Source organism: Antechinus flavipes, chromosome 4 (assembly GCF_016432865.1).
Source record: "Antechinus flavipes isolate AdamAnt ecotype Samford, QLD, Australia chromosome 4, AdamAnt_v2, whole genome shotgun sequence".
NCBI classification, from domain to species: Eukaryota; Metazoa; Chordata; class Mammalia; order Dasyuromorphia; family Dasyuridae; genus Antechinus; species Antechinus flavipes.
In genome coordinates, this window is record NC_067401.1 from 114192756 (window position 1) to 114209206 (window position 16451).

The 16451-nt window shown below is 38.1% G+C and overlaps 1 protein-coding gene across 1 annotated transcript in view; it reads left to right on the forward strand.

Annotated features, from left to right (window-relative positions):
* ACACA (acetyl-CoA carboxylase alpha) overlaps nt 1-16451 on the forward strand; it is a 217361-nt gene that overhangs the window by 167120 nt on the left and 33790 nt on the right. Inside the window, exons 44-48 of the mRNA XM_051994076.1 lie at nt 7544-7687; nt 8260-8380; nt 11661-11757; nt 14902-14998; nt 15675-15810. Coding sequence (XP_051850036.1) covers nt 7544-7687; nt 8260-8380; nt 11661-11757; nt 14902-14998; nt 15675-15810 — 595 coding nt within the window. The remainder of the gene's footprint in view (nt 1-7543; nt 7688-8259; nt 8381-11660; nt 11758-14901; nt 14999-15674; nt 15811-16451) is intronic.

A 16451-nucleotide genomic window follows, 5' to 3' on the forward strand; every position in this document is an offset into this window, starting at 1 on the left:
CTGGGATGGAGTGTGAAAAAATGAGCCCATTGTACTCTTAAAACTTTGGGGAAAGGAGATGACAGCTATATAATTCCATTTACCAGGCACTAGGGGCTTTAATGTGAAGGTGACAGGGAGCTCTTTGTGCATTTAGAGCACCATATCTTCTAAATAAAAGATCTGTAGACTTGATAGTGGAGCATAGCTCTGAGTTTAATAATCTCCAAGCATTAGACCGAGCCAATATGTTCCCAAGTCAGAGAGGTTCCCCCCCAAACACTCATAAATTAAAAGTGCAAGAACTGCACACGTTGGTAGATTAGAAATGCAAGGACTTCAGTCTGTTTCGAGGAGGAAGACAAACCTGAGCAGAGACTGTGTGCTCAGGCTGCTATGTGAATATGATAAAGACCTAAACAACTAGTCTGCTAAGAAACCCGACTCCTGGCTGTTCATCATTCTTGGGAGCACTTCCCGTGCTGGGCTTCAAATTTTGATCATGTCCCCTCTTGCTCAGATTGGCCATTATCACATGGTCTAATCAGCTAATTAATGTACACCATCAGATATATTGGATTATGAAGGCAGAAGCCTTAAGAGCTGTTTAGCTTGAACCACAGATAGCAGGACCTAACTGGCCTTTCTGTTCCTTGACCATTCTCTTACTTTAATACTGATGCCTTTTCCACTTGGGTATGCAGGAACAAAATGATGATATCAGGCTGTTGGTATTGGAGAGACACTCCCAATTTAAAGTTTTCACATAAGAGAAACCAAGGCCAGTGAAACATTGTCAGCCTGTTGAATGTTTTGATTTTCTGTCTGTAAAGAATCTTCCTTCCAGAAAAATAGATATATACTCAGTGCAAGAGCTTTCATAGATGTGACTTCATATTATGTGGACTCGTTCACTTAAAAATAGCCCAAATAAAATTGTAAAAAAGTAAAAGTATGATCTTGACTCTGGGACAGACCATCACCACTGGGATTAGCATCAAGAATTAGAAAATGGAGCAGTTGTCCCAGATAGCTTTGACATAAAAGGCTGTACTAGTTTTCCTCATTGTGCCATATAGATACACATTAAGAATGACCCAGAGCAAATGAGGTCTAGAAATTAGAGTCAACTTTTTTTCATGGAATATAGAGAAGTATTCATTTAAAAGGCATTTTTAGTAGATACTTATTATGTGCAAAATTCTGGTAAGCACTGTGATTCATCAATGATGCTCCCACCCTCAAAAAAGCTTATAATCTGGTGGAGGAAACAAGTATAAGAATGGTACAATGGTTGTATTGCTGTAGTGAAATAGAGAATTCTTATTTTAATGAGTAAATAGTTCCAGGTGTTACAGTAGTAAACATCATTCTTCCTATAGGAAGCTGTTAGCTATAGCAAATATTCATGTGTCCATGCCTACTTGATTGAGCAAGAGCAACTGTTGTAGTGTCTGGTTATTAGGACCCTTTCCAAGTTGAATACCTAGATCAGTTCGAGAGACTCTATATAATATGATTCCAGGACTGGGAATAATTTCTCCTCACCCCCGAATCTCCAGATTTGGCTGTAGGCTGTTGTGAGCACTCTGATGTCTTCAGCTAAATGAACAGTTTAAATCCATCCCTATGATGAGTGATTTCTTCTGGCAGTTTTTATTCTCTCCAGAAGCCAAATCCTTTCTCATGCATTTGGCAGGAGGCAGCCATAAACTAATATGCTACTTTCCCTTGTTCTTTACTTTAAAAATGAGTCCCTGCTCTCCACCCATTCCCTATTCCCCATTCATACCTACTGTCCTCCTGTCACCTAAACCTCTCCTTCATTTTTTCTCCCCTGAATCTAGGTTCTCAGTGAACAGAGAGTGGGGATAGGGTGGGGATGGGAAGTTTCCAAGTGCTCATGGTCAGTGACCTGGTCACTTTTCTGTTAAATGCTTTCTCTGTCTACCACTGGTGGTACAGATTCTCTGCCACATTGCCTCTTCATCATGTGTGATTGGATCAGAAAATTGCTGCTCACTGGGAAATTTCTGACCCTAGTATGAATGACCATGAGTCCAGCTGTGGCTCTCAAGTCATATGCTATCCCCACTTATCTCCAATTGTATGTTATTGAGCTTTTCTCCTCACAAGGAGACCCCTGCACCCTCACCTCTCCAGATGCTAGATCACTGGCTCTCCACGTGAGAGGTTTGTGACTTCATGACAGTGTGTTAAGGTGTTACACCAAGCATAGATTTCCCTCCCTGGACTCACCCTAGGCTTTTATGATGTTGCTGGCAAAGTGCCCTGTTTGCAGCTCCCCTAAATATGAAATTCTATCGGCCCTGGTCTTGTCTCCCCAGAGATTTAGGTCTGTTTCACCCTTGAACATACTCCTGGAGAAACATTTACACAGTATTATGTGATATACCACTTAAAATTGTTAATTGGAGATTGAATTACTTGTCAGCTTTTAAAAATGTAGTCCTTTCAGGTCAGGGAGGAGGATGTTAGCAGCGCTGAGTGGATGAGCTATTATTCTTCCCCCTCCCCCTCTCTCTCTTACCCTCTCTTCTTTCTTCTCTTAGCTATATTCTACTACTTTTCTTCCCTTTGTTTACCTCTTTTTCTTCTTTTATTCCTTTTTTCTCTTTCTGCCTCGCATTTCTTTATCTTAGCTTTCCCTTTCCATTCTCCTTTTGTTTCAGTTTCTCAGGAAGCTGGTAGATTGTAGTAACTTTAACCTGTGAATCATGGATGGGATGTCCTGATAGCAGTTCTCCAGAATATTTATAAAAATGTTCCTCATGGTAATAAAAAAACCTTGCCTAGGAGGTACAGAATAGAGGTCTACCATTATAATGTAGTTTTCGGAATCCCCTTGCCCCAAATCTCTCTCTATCAGAAATATTAGTGTTGGAAGAAGAGTTTTCCTCCTCCATGCACATACATGGAGGAGGAAATGATGAAATGAAATTCCATGATAACATGGAATTTCAGCATTTCATTTTTTGTTCCATGTATTGTTAATCGTTATCACCCTGCTTACCAATACTTAAGGTATCTACAGACTTCTTTATGAAGATGCTTGTGCACAGGACCATACTCTTATTTCTTCCTACCTACCAATCCTGTGGGTGCTTTGCTTCTTTATAAAGAAAAAGATGATTACAAAATAAGCTGGGCTAAGTTGCATCTGTGTTCCTTTATAAATATATCCTTGGCACCATGGTACCTGTGCTGACAGACATACTACTGACAAGTACATACTACACTCATTCAGTATCATAGTGATTTCATTTGCACAGAACCTCACAACACTTTGCCACTTCAGTCAGAAGTCTGGATCGCTGGAGAAAGGAAGAACGTGTTTATCTTGATCTCCAAAAAGGAATTTAAAGGAGAGAGCAGGCGGTATATTAGACTGTTTTCATTGCCTGTCAGCTGTGGTAAACCTTAGCTGTCTGCAGTGTCTCTAGATAAGTAACAACATCAGCAGCTGCCTTTGCATGTATGTATGTCTGCATTAGTTTGCAAGAGGCTTCTTACAGTTGTAGAGTCTTGGAATGTTCCTTAGGGTCTTTGAGGGAACCACTTAGCACATATTTTGTGATTTGACTAACAGCTAGTGTTCTCTCTGTACCCTTTTTTCACAAGCCTGCCAACAGTGGTTGAGATGCCCATTTTAATTTAGATCTTATATTGAGCATAGGAGAGGAAGAGCCCTTCTTTTCTTAAGTTATATTCTCTCTTCATATGTTCCTAGGTTCAGGGGGGTGATTCACAAGAGAATCTGTTGTGGCACTTGTCAAAAAAAAAAAAAAAAAAAAGATTGTTACATGGTAATGAGTGTCCAAATAAAGTACTGATTTCCATTTGGCTATTTTTGCTGTCAGTAGCCTCTGAGTATTATAACAGTGATGATAAATTCATACTTTAAAGAAGATTTTATGGTTTATCAAGTTATTCTGTCCAAAGCCTTGTGAAATAGGTTATACAAATACTATTCCCATTTTATAGATGAGGAAACTTAGGCAGAAAGTTCATGTCTTGCTAATGCAATGCAAATCTAATAAATGCCACAATTGGGGTTTTCTGATATTCTCTTCATGACTATTCACTGTGTATTCTCCATGTACCTAACACTGCTCACAAATGTGAGCAGGTTGCTGGTGATAATCTGAAATGAAATAAAAAAATTTTTTTTGTTCTTACAGAAAAGAAAGCATTCCCGATTACTTAATAAATATTAAGACAAATATGTAAATAGTTAAGTTAGAAATAAGTGAAATTTATTCTTTTAATGAGCTGTTATTAAAAAGAGTGCTGAGACCCTTCTTTGTAAGTTGACTACATTTGATCAGGAAGTTCTGGCTATGTTTTGGACTTTACTGTAAATGCTGACTAGAGGCCATAGATTGAAAAAAATCTGGTTTTGGGGGTAGGCAGAAGGGATTGTGTCCCAGACCTGATCCAACCATCTTGGTTTGAGCTTTTCTCATGAAGTATTTTAACATCACTAAAACCACTTGAGTCAGCAATGGCCCCTATAAATCATAAATTCCTTCATTCTGGCAGACTACCTTTAGATCATGTAGTAGTCTAAGATGGACTGCTCTCTGTGCCAGTTTTGTCTTGGTCTTTTATTAATAGGGACAACTACTGGCATATGGAGATGGCTTTTGGTTTATACTTTTTAAATTTTAGATCTATAAGATAGCATTTTAGAGGGGGCCTTTGTACCTTCCATTACCTGTCTGACGCAGAGAGAGCTTTCTTTTCTTTCTCCTTATTCCCCAACTCCAAGGACCATTTGGTCACTGTATGTCATTGTCTGTGACTTATCTTGACAAATACTTTTACTATATCTCCATTAATTGGTCTCATTAACACTAGAATCAAGAGAATTTCCCATTTTGCCTAATACCGTCCCCGTCCAGAAATGATATTCCTGAGTTGTTGTTCTTGCTGAACAGAGAGGCAAAAGATATGTACGCTGTCTTCTTCAGAGCTTTTTGTTGAAGCATCACAATCTAAAGTCTTAACCCCTGATAGAACATGTGCTTAGATGTTATATTCTGTTTCTTCAAAACAGGTCACAGGTATTAGGAGTATATTGCCAAGGAGTCAAAAGCTCAAGGAAGCTTTCCATAGAAGATGTTCTAAGTAAATGGACTCTAGTCTGATTATGGCCACGTATTCCTGATGTCTATCATTGCTCTTTAATTTTGAGGTCTTGTAAGATTCTAAGATATTCTGCATTAACAGGACTTTGATATTGTTCTGCGGGTAGTAAGCATGTCTGAGAATCCTAAGAAGTGACCACAAATCTAGTCTTCCCAGAGGAGGAAATGGAGATCTATAGTTTCTCCCTTTTATTCTTTCTCCCCTTTTATATTTTTATTTTTAATAATTAAAAATATTGATGATCACATTTAATGACTTCTAAGAAAGAGGTATTCTGTCCCAGAACAACTAGTTTTGGGCCACCAGGTTTATTACATTCATAAAATCAGAGCCAGAGCAGAATTGGGCTTCTCTGATTGACAGGGTTTTTACTTCCATTAAACTCCACCCACTCTCCACCATCAACTGCCTGCTTTGATTTTGGGGGGAGAGGGGGGTTGGTTTTTGGTGTGTGTGTGTTTAAAGATATAAATGAAACAGGTATGTAATGCCCTCTGCCTGTTAGAAAGACTAAAGCCGTAAAAATAACAAACGGCGTGTATTTGCTAGAATGTCAAAGTTATGAGTTTATTTTGTAATGATGTGCTCCTGCCTTCATGAGGTAAACTGGCCGTGGCGGAGGTGTTATTAGTAATATGGACTCAGTAGAGCAGAAAGCCGAGTGACCGAGAGATCAGTGTATCAGTCAGTGAGAGGGCAAATGGAAAGAGACAGCAGGAGAATGAGAAAAGAGCCAGAGTGCCTGGGCTGAGATTAAAGACAGAGCCAGGAGGAAAATAAGTCCAGTGGTCAGAGACATAGTGGGCCCTTTGAATGCCACTTTGGGAGGGCTACTATATGTGCATGCAGTGTAAGTTTTTGTAAAAGGGATAGGTATTATTTCTAGGCTCTTCTTTCTTTCTCTATTTCTCTGTCTCTTTCCCTCCCTCCTTTCCCTTTCTCCCCTTAAGCAATGTTCCTTCATCCTTTCTCAGATCTTAAATAAATCCAAGGCCAGTAGGGTCAGGCTGAGGTGTAATGTTTTTGGTTATCAGCTTAAACTTGCCTTTGGAGGTTTTCTCTGTATTTGAATTTTGGCTAAGTTATGTTCATAATTGCAAAGGAAGCATATGAGCTGCAGAGCAGTGAAAATGCCTGAGTACTGCAGCCTTTGGATCCTGGTTTCTGGTTTTTTCAGCTACTCTTCAGAGAAAACCAGAGAATTAAAGGAACTAAGAGACCTTCTCTTCTCCCCCATTCTCACCCTTCTTTTCTTTTTTCTTTCTTTTTTTTTTTTTAAAGAGGGAAAGGAGTAGGAAAAGAAAAGGTGAAATACAGTAAGCTCTCTACAACTGTTTAGAGCTCTCCAGGGCTCCCCCAGATGACTGGCAATTACTACACACTCAGCAGCTTGCAATAGTCAGTGATCAGGCTGCCTCGCTTCCATCTGCCAGGTCAGAAAACCTCCTCCCAGAAAGAAATTATTAACCAATCTTCAAGGAAAAAAAGAAACCCTACAATTTCCAAGTCCAGGGAATTCCCCACTCCCCCTTCTTTTTTCTTCTTCTTCTTTTTTTTTTTTTTACTTTAAAAGAAAGTTTGTGGTTTCCAATTGTAGATGCCCTTTGGGCCACCCAGGAGTTGATTCTTTTCAAAGGAATGTGGAGGTGGGGGTTGAAGCTCTTAATTCCCTTGGGTGTTGGAGAGAGAAGCAGGCTTGGACATAAATCACTGGCAATGCAGCACACAAAGAACAAGAAGAGAAGAATCCTTGGTTGGTCTGTGAATTCATATATGACTTCTTGAGTTGTATCTGGATCCCACCAACCTTGATGAGGGACCATTTTCTACCTTAAAAAAACAATGCAGATGGCATTTGTGTCTTTAAAAATAAAACAGAAAGTTATAAAACCACGACCTTATAGCTTTTCTTCAACTAGGCTTTGTTAATGAACATTGGCAAGATGTAGGCTCTTTTCTGGAGGCTTTTTTATGACCCCTACCTGGCCTGAAAGTGATGGTGCTACCTTGTTTCTCAACTTGCCAATGTCCCCCGAGTTCGCTGTTTTACAGGGCTGTATTGTGCCATTGTGGTAGGACGGGAGGGGAAGAGTTGATATTTGTATCTGTGGCACTTCATAATGGGGAAAATTGATTGTTTTTGATAAAAAGCAACTTACCACAAGAGATGTCAACAATGAATTCTTTGTTTTATATGTCTTCTTTGTAGGATAGTAATCTAAGAAGGCCATACAATTAAAACTCTATACTGTACCAGGGGTCTGCTGTCCTATTCTTATTTTAGCAAATGGTTAGAGAAGGAAGCATTGGTTCTTGAACACTAAAGTTATATATTAGTGCCCACTCTGTGCTAACACACCAGATATTACCTTTCTTTTCATTGGTCCCCTAGGTGCTTGGGCGGGAAGTATATACATCTAATAACCAGCTTGGAGGCATCCAGATTATGCACAACAATGGAGTGACACACAGTACTGTATGTGATGACTTTGAAGGAGTTCTTACGGTCCTACATTGGCTGTCCTATATGCCCAAGGTAAGTGCTACGGCTGACACAAATTGGAAAGCCTACCCTTTGAAGTATCCAGATGTCATTGCCTATTATCTAAAGGATTCTTAACATTAAAATTTTTTATCCCTTTTGCTATTGACTCTACTTTGACTTAAAATCTTCACTTCCAGTATGGCTTTGGATTACATTGATTCAGCTTCCTGAAATCCTTTCTTGCCCCATGAATTTTTATGTCATATATAGTTACAAAGCCCTGTATATTAAGACTCTGGGTCTTGGACACACTTTCTTTATACAACCTTTTCGCCCATTTGATTACTGAGAATTACACAATATTGCTTCCTTGAAATCAAAAGCAGAAGGGCCACAATTTTTCCCCCCCAAAACTCTCAATGAGATTTACAATCTGTATATATTTCCCTGGAGTTGACAGGTGATTGGGGATGGTAGGAGATTACTGTAAAAATTGGAGCTTATAATTCCACATGTGGCCTCCCATCAGTTTGAATCCAGCTTTTGTTGCTGAATTTGAATATAGGAAGCTTCTAATAGCTATGTGTTTTTTGGTAATTTTCCTCTCTCCAATCTCCTTTTAGAATGTGCACAGTCCAGTTCCCCTCCTTAACTCCAAGGATCCTATTGATCGAATCATCGAATTTGTCCCTACAAAGGCCCCCTACGATCCCCGCTGGATGTTGGCAGGACGTCCTCACCCAAGTATGTATACGTTTGTTATACCCTCTGAGACTTGCATCTCCCATTCGTCATACAAGCTGTAAGTTTGTACACAGTGGCTTGTGGCAGAGGAAGGACTGCTAAATATGTAGTTAAAAAAGAAGAAGGCAGGATTTTGATATGAGCAGTTATACTGAAGTAATCAAGTTCATCAAAAAGAATATCCAAGGCATAACCATCTAAAGCAACAATAGGAACAAATGAGATGTGGCCTAAAAATCAGTCCCTGTTAGAGCGCAGTCACCAAGCTCAGAAATATAAGTTATCTTTATAAATTTTCCTTCTCTTCTTTGCTTTAAACAGCATTTCATAGACAAAAAATTTTAAATCTTAACAAATACTGTCAGGCATAGAGATCATACCTAATCCCTGAGAATAAATAACATTGAATTGGAATAGTAGTTTGATTTTGCATTAGTGCATTTATAATCAACTAGTATCATGCCTACTTTATATGATACTTTGTTATTATCTTACATTGTTGATATTCCAGTACTGTATTTCTTCTGGGAATTTTTCAGAACTTTAAATTCTTTGAATACTAGGCAGTCCTAGAGATCATCTGGTTGTCCCACCACATTCAGATAGATTTCATGTATTCCATTTGTGAAAAATTGAAGCTATCTGAAAGAAAAGAGATCTACTCTTAGAAACCCTATCCACTGTTTGAATAGAAGTACTATTGGAAAGTTATCCTTTCAAATGAAAGTTTTGGCTATTTTCAGATTGTTTTGTCTTTTAAGAATTTTTTTTGCTTTGAGTTGTCAGATGTAACTATTTTAAAGATGTTATATATATAAAAGAAAAAAGGGAATAGCTGCTAAGGAAATTTCATTGAATTTAAGGACAGTTGAACATTTAAGTGACTTTAGAAAAAAATATCTTCATAGTGAGGTTGAAAGGTAAATTACTGATTCTTTACTGTAGCAGATGACTAGAAGTTGATTGATTAATTTTTTACTTTACTTTTACTTTAAAATTTTACTTCTGATCTTCAAATACTTTTCATTAATCTTAGTAAAAAGAAATAGTTTTACGTAAAGTGCATCATAGATTAGGAACTTTTATCAGCATAATGACTAGCCACAGCTCTGGAGAACTGATAATAAGACATGTTACCCACGTCCTGATAGAGTTGAATTCAATGCAGAGGGAGACATGTTTTGTTGGACATGACCAACGTGGGAATGCTTTCTTTGATTTATACATGTTTGTAACAAGGATTTTGTTTTCTTTCACTTCCAATTAGGTGAGAGAGTGAATAGTTGTTAATTGAAAAAAATTTTTTACAAAATGTAACAAATATAAGTTAAAAAATGCAAATTCTAAAAAGAAAAAGAAAAAAGAATCGTCTCATAGGCAACTTTTCCTCCTAATTTTGTACTATAAAAATGATAAGGATCATATATCTAAAATTCCTCTCCAGTCTTAAGATAAATTGTGACTATTCCTTGGGGGGGGGGGGAGGGAGAGGGGGATGGAGGTGGAGGAGAAGGACCCAGCTGAGCTGAGTTTTAAGTTCTCTGAACTAAGTGCAGCCGAGGCTTTTGGGGAATTGTAAAGCCAAATTGCCACAGCAATAGTTCAGAAATAACAAAAGAAATCTGTAAGGCAGAAATTTTTATTTTTTTCTTAAATAGGAAAATTATTACCATTCTAAAATGACTTCTATATTCATTCCATTCTTAAATTAAGTAAGAAGCATAAAATGATGTAATCATATAAGAGGATCCATTTTTAAAGGCCCTGATGGACAATGGCAAATTACTGGCTTGATTTGAGATGATCAAAATTTGAGTGTATGCCTCTTCATTAGGAAAGGTGGAATTGGAGTGAGGATGAGGAGGATAGTTTAAACATATATGTCCCTTTCATGTGTGCTACAAAGTAGGGGGTCATTAGCTCAGATTTTCATGGAGTAAAATGAAATTTGCAGTAAACTAAGTTTGCCATTTTTTGGATAATATTTTTTCATCATCTCCCCTGTAATTCATCCTCTTGTCTGTGTGCTGCTAACACTCGCTCCCAAATCAAGTGACTTCAGATTTTAATTTAGTGGAAGCGTTAAGGAAAGCAGATGATTCCCCTTGATAAGTTAAAGCAGATATCTCATAGGTGAAAAGTTAAAGCCATTTATTAGAAGAGATAGTGCTGTGATATTCTTCAAACTGACGCTCGACACGAGACCAGAATCTAAACGATCAGCTTTGGGCTCACGATAGAGAGATAATTTTGAAATGGATGATCACATTTTACACTGGGGCCATAGAGGTAAGGAATGTAGAACACAGTAATTACAAGTTTGGTCTTGATAAAACACTCTCCATCCTGTTTAAGTCAGCAGAGGTTAGCTTGCTCGGATCTCCACTTTTAATTGGTTTTGGACTTGGGTTTTTAGGGGGCGGAGGGCCATGTTCAAATTAAAACAGTCACGGAGAAAACTGCATGCTAAGGGGACAATCTTGGAAACATTCATTTGCACAAACTTTATAGGGGCTTGTTCTGATGCAGAAACCTGTGGAACAAAAAGTTTTCGAATGAGATGCTGAAGGTAATATGATTCACTAGTGAGGGGAAGCCTACGTTCTAGAAGGAATATTGGCTTTAAATGTGTTCATGTTGGCTGTTATATTTACCCTGTCAGTCAGCATTCAGGAAGTAGAAATGCGCCCCCTCCCCCCCTTTTTTTTTTTAGGTTGGATTTATTTTGTTAGCTCTAAATAAAATAATTAAAATTTTCTAATTGAGGATTTGACCCTCTCCTTTTCTCCCCAAATTCAATGCCTTGCCGTTCAGACATCATCTGATCATTTATGCATACAAGTGATCATCTTCAGTTTTCTGTTTTAAAAAAGTCAGTGGACTTAAGAGAAAATTGTAAGGTGGGTTTTAAAATAGAAATAGGCATTTTGAAAACATATGACTTGGCTGCCTTTTGACAAATGTTTGTGGTGTCTTGAAAAAAACCAAGTTATTTATTTAAAAGCATGCAAACTCTCTCTGCTATCTGAACCCCATCGTTTAACAATAAATGATGCCTCTGCTGATAAATGACTCTCTTTATGCAGACTAGCAAATGAAATAGGAGATGATGTCTAAAGGCAGATGAACGTTCAGCAGCCTAATGCTCACATGTATTATCATTTATTTTTTTCAAATAAAACCTAAAACACAAACTCAAAATCCAGTCTTTAAATTTTGGTGTTGGATATTTTTTTTTTTTTTGGACCTCTCTGATCATTTTGTCTTCTCTTTTCTATAGCCCAGAAAGGTCAGTGGCTGAGTGGCTTCTTTGACTATGGCTCCTTCTCTGAGATCATGCAGCCTTGGGCACAGACTGTTGTGGTTGGTAGAGCCCGGTAAGACTTCTGTTGCTTGATAAATGTTTTTTCTTATTTTCAACTAAAAAAAACCCAAACCAAAAACCTTTCCATACAAAAGCTCTTGCTGATATTTCTATTTTTATCTAAGTCAGGAGATCTTCACCCTTTTGTGTGTGTCGTAGATCCCTTGGTCAGGCAGGTGAAACTTGTGTGCCCTTTTCAAGAATTATGTTTTTAAATAAGTAAATGAAAAAAAATTAGAGGTTAGAAAAAAATAAGGTTATCATTTTTTCCCTTCTGAGTTCATAGATAATGCCCCATTCTAAATCTATCCATGGATCCCCAAGTAAGAGCCCCAACTCTAACTTTCTTATGTATGGTCTTACACTGATAGCCTAATTAAGCATTGCTTCCCCAGGGATATTTTTTGTGTGATTCAGATGAAACTTTTGCTTCTGATATTGAACTTGGACATCTAGGCGCCTCATAAGACCAAAACAAAAGGGCATAAAGGAGGTGGCAACAGGTAAATCAAATTCCTGTAGCTTTGTGGACCCTGGGAGAAGTCTCCTTAGTGGTATGAAGATTATTTATGAAGTAACCTCATTAGATGGCTCCATGATCAGATTTGATTTATAAAATAAAGTTTAACAAAATCTGTAGGTTGCTGAGATTACTTATCTTTATGAACTAGGAAATTGAACTTTCTATTAAATTTTAATACCTACTCTTAAGGAGAAGTTCACTTAACAGTATTCCTTGCATGGAATAATCTGCATTGCTCCTTGTAAGAAGCACCTGCCAAGCCTGATCTTAATCTTGTTCTGCACTGCTGAGACATGCTGCCCGGGGGACTGGTATCTGGAGCTCACCTTCCTCTCAGGAGCAATCATTTTTCCTTATCTTTGTGGAAAGTGGCATCTGCTTGAGATTCTCCAACATGCCACATTGTCTTGAGATTTAGATTCTGGCCTTGAAAATAATTCTAGGTTTTGTGGTTCCTTCAGCCCAGAAGGCAGTTCCCCTTCATGCTGGTAGCAACAAGGAGCTGTCAAATAGTGAGTCTCATATATAGGGTTTTTGAGTTTGAAGGACTTGGGGCTAGTTACAGAGATTGCTGAAGCTCACAATGAAAGGATTTTGGATTTCTTTTAAGTCTACTACCTCATCATGATAAACAGATATTTGAAACTGAGTTAAGTCATGTAAAAATATCTAGTAAACATTATACCCAAGAAACAAAAAGAGAGAAACAGAAGCTGGTCTTTTTTATCCTTCCAGGTCTGCCCCCAAAATCCCATTTGTAGATTCTGTGTTACCAACTCCCTTGTGAGCTTAAACAAGTGTAACTATTCTGCTATTTCTTTGGAGAGAAAATATTCAGATGTTAAATCCTAAGAGCCTGTCAATATAAAGGGCTTTGAGATCTTTCTATAGAAAGCAGATAATAAAGCTTCATCTATTTTATTGTGTTTGAAGAAAATAACAGCAGAATCTTCCCTTAGAGAAGACATCTTGAGAGAGAGCATTTAGCTCTTCTTGTTTGTACTCGTTTACAGCAATACTTTGCCTGATACTTTTTTCTTTATACTTGACAAGTTCTGAGCTTCATTGTGCTATTCTCACATGCGCATGCACATGCATATGCACGCACACACACATAAACACACGTATATAAAAAAAATGAAGCTTACTTCTTTTCAAAAGCAATGGCATTTCAAAAAATAAATATAAGTGTATTCTTCTGGGATTGTTACTGTAAGTGCTGCCAAAACTCATCTTTGGTATGTATGTTTGGAATATGTGTGCTATTGGCTGTAAATTGTCTTTTATTATTCCATGGCACCTTGTCCAGGGACACACTATAAAACAAGATGTAGCATCTTCATGTGCTAGCCTGATAAAATTTATATGAAGTATAATGGAAAACAGAAGTTGTTCTGAGCTGTTTTCAAGTTCAATAAATAACTGTAATACTCGGATAAAGATGTTCTTTATTAGGTCACATGGGCCCTAATATATAAGTTATAAGTTACCGATTTAGGGTGGCTTTTGCAATTACAAGTTTCCAGTTGGATTGTTAATCATTGGGAATAGGAATATTTCCAAACCCTCCTGTGTACCTCCTGCTCGTTGTCTGTGCTGTCTGGAGTGCTTTGCATCTGATTGGGTACAGGCAAGTGATGGGGGCAGGGGATGAGTGGTCCCTGCCTACTCCCCAACAGGTCTTTTGGGATGAGAGAAATCTATTTCTAGTAGCCATTGTAATGGGTAGTCTATGGGGATTGAAAAACTAACATATCTAGCCTCATCCCTAAGGAACAGAGCCGTGAAAGCTAAAATTGAACCACATCTTGGAAAGTCAGGTTCTTTTTCTACCATAGGATCATATCTCTCCATCCCCCTATAGTGTCATTTCTGGGCTTTCACCAGATAAGCTTTGTGAGTAGGATCGGGTTGGAGAGAAGCAAAGAGGCCACAGGGACCTTGGAGTTCTGTTCAGGCATTTTAAATTAATCAGCCCATGTGAACCTGGAGATGTATCTCCTGCTACCACTCTTCTCAGTCTAGGGAAGTTACCTCTGCCACTCATTCCAAGTGCAAGCAGAAGTTAAGGATTTTTCTAACTATTTCTTTGTCTTTTGTTAACCTTCCGCTACATGGAGTTGCCATACATACAGTCTCATCTCTCCTGGCAATCCAAATTTATTCTCATTGAAAGAAATAGACTTTTAAAACAAAATTGCATAGGATTATAGCTGTGGAACTAGACTTTAGGGATTATCTAAGAGCTATGGCTCTTAGGATGAGCCTGGTTTGTCAGTTGCTTCATTTCCTCCAGAACTCTCATCTTGTGTTCTGCTTTTCTGTAATTGGGTGGTAGTCCTTAATGTTGTTTGCTGTGGATAAATATGACCTGACGTGTGTTTTCACAAATTCTATGATCCTCTAGTTTATTTGTCATGATGCCCATTTAGTATTGAATCTAGGCCACATATGTGGCACCTAAAAAAAGCTAGATGTTCTCTTCTTTCTCTTAGAATTGTTTTTCCTTCCACACTGCCCTCTTCTCTCTCTGCTGATTCTTCCCTCAACCTCCCATTCTGTTGTGGGATTTAAAAATAAATGACTAGTTGTAGAAAGGTAGCATGTGTGGATTCCTCTATCATCTGTTTTCAGGCTGGGTGGAATACCTGTAGGAGTTGTTGCCGTAGAAACCAGAACAGTGGAGCTCAGTATCCCAGCTGATCCTGCCAACCTGGACTCTGAGGCCAAGGTAGGTCATATCTGGGGTATGTTGTGCATCCATGTAGATGCTTCAAGCCACAGTCTTCAGAGCCTGTGACCATTATTGAGACTTTATACTCTACCACTTTTATTATAGGAGAAGAGTCGGGGGCCTTAGATATTCAGGACTACCAATAGTCTAGATGATGAGGTTAAATAGATCTAGAGTTATTGTATGCCTGAAAAACCAGACATTTACCTTATTTCAACTGTACTGCAGTCCATGCCAACAGATAGTCTGTTTCCCTATGGCTATGCTCCTGACTCTCAGAAGAATCACAAGCTATATTGATGTATATGTGAAGGGAGGCTCTATGCAGCTCACAGTCTTCAAGGAGTCTGCCTCATGCTTTGCCAAATATACTGGGAATGAAATTTTAAAAGGAGTGGGTTCTAAATACTAGAGAGAGTAGTAGGAACTTATCAGGAAGGAAAAAACCTCAGCTTCAAGTCCCAGCAGTGGTGTTCACTGGCTGTGTAACTTTGTACAACTTGTTTGACCTCTGAGTCTCTCTTTGTCTGTCTGATGAAGATTAATAACTTTTAGTGTGGGAATGTAGGATTCCAAATCACTTTTTTCATCAGTAAAACCTGATTTACTTTAAAGAAACTTTGCTCCTTAAACTGTGTTCTTAATAATGTTTATTTCTCTGACTTCCCAACAGATAATTCAACAAGCAGGACAAGTTTGGTTTCCAGATTCTGCTTTTAAGACCTATCAGGCCATCAAGGACTTCAACCGGGAAGGGCTTCCGCTCATGGTCTTTGCTAACTGGAGAGGCTTTTCTGGTGGAATGAAAGGTGATCTTCTTTGATACGCTGCCTCTATACCAGAGAGCTTTCGTGTATTTAGAGAAAATGAAGGGAGGGAGGGAGCAGAAAAATGGTAATATATTGAATAGTTCCATGTGAACTTTGAAGAATTTTCACCAAGGACATTGTGAGCATGTCTGGTTGCTGCTGCAGGTTGGAACTCAGCTCTCACAATTGCATTTCAAATAGTATACTTTTATTACATACTAACAGAACTAAATTTCACTCCACTTCTTCCCTTCCAGAAGTGTTCCTTGATAAAGTTATCCCATTAAGATTAAAGGCGGATTCTTGATTAGAAGAAATAAGTGGATCCCATATTAAATGACAACTCTTTGTAAATTATGATATTTACATAATTATTTTAGCACCATTCAGGGCTTATAAATTCCAGCATGTCCTATCATTGTCAAAAAAATTTACCCTTCAGTGGAAAGGACATACTTTCATTTGTTCTGACCTGAAAGTTGATTAATCCATGATTGACCAGGACTATCCTTTTCTGAGTGAACACGGGATAAAGAGCATTTACTAAAGAATACATTGTTTGCTTATATGTATAAAAATAGAAAGCTTTTTTCTTAAATGCTCAAAATATTGCAGGAATTATACTTAATGCTGGGAATGTA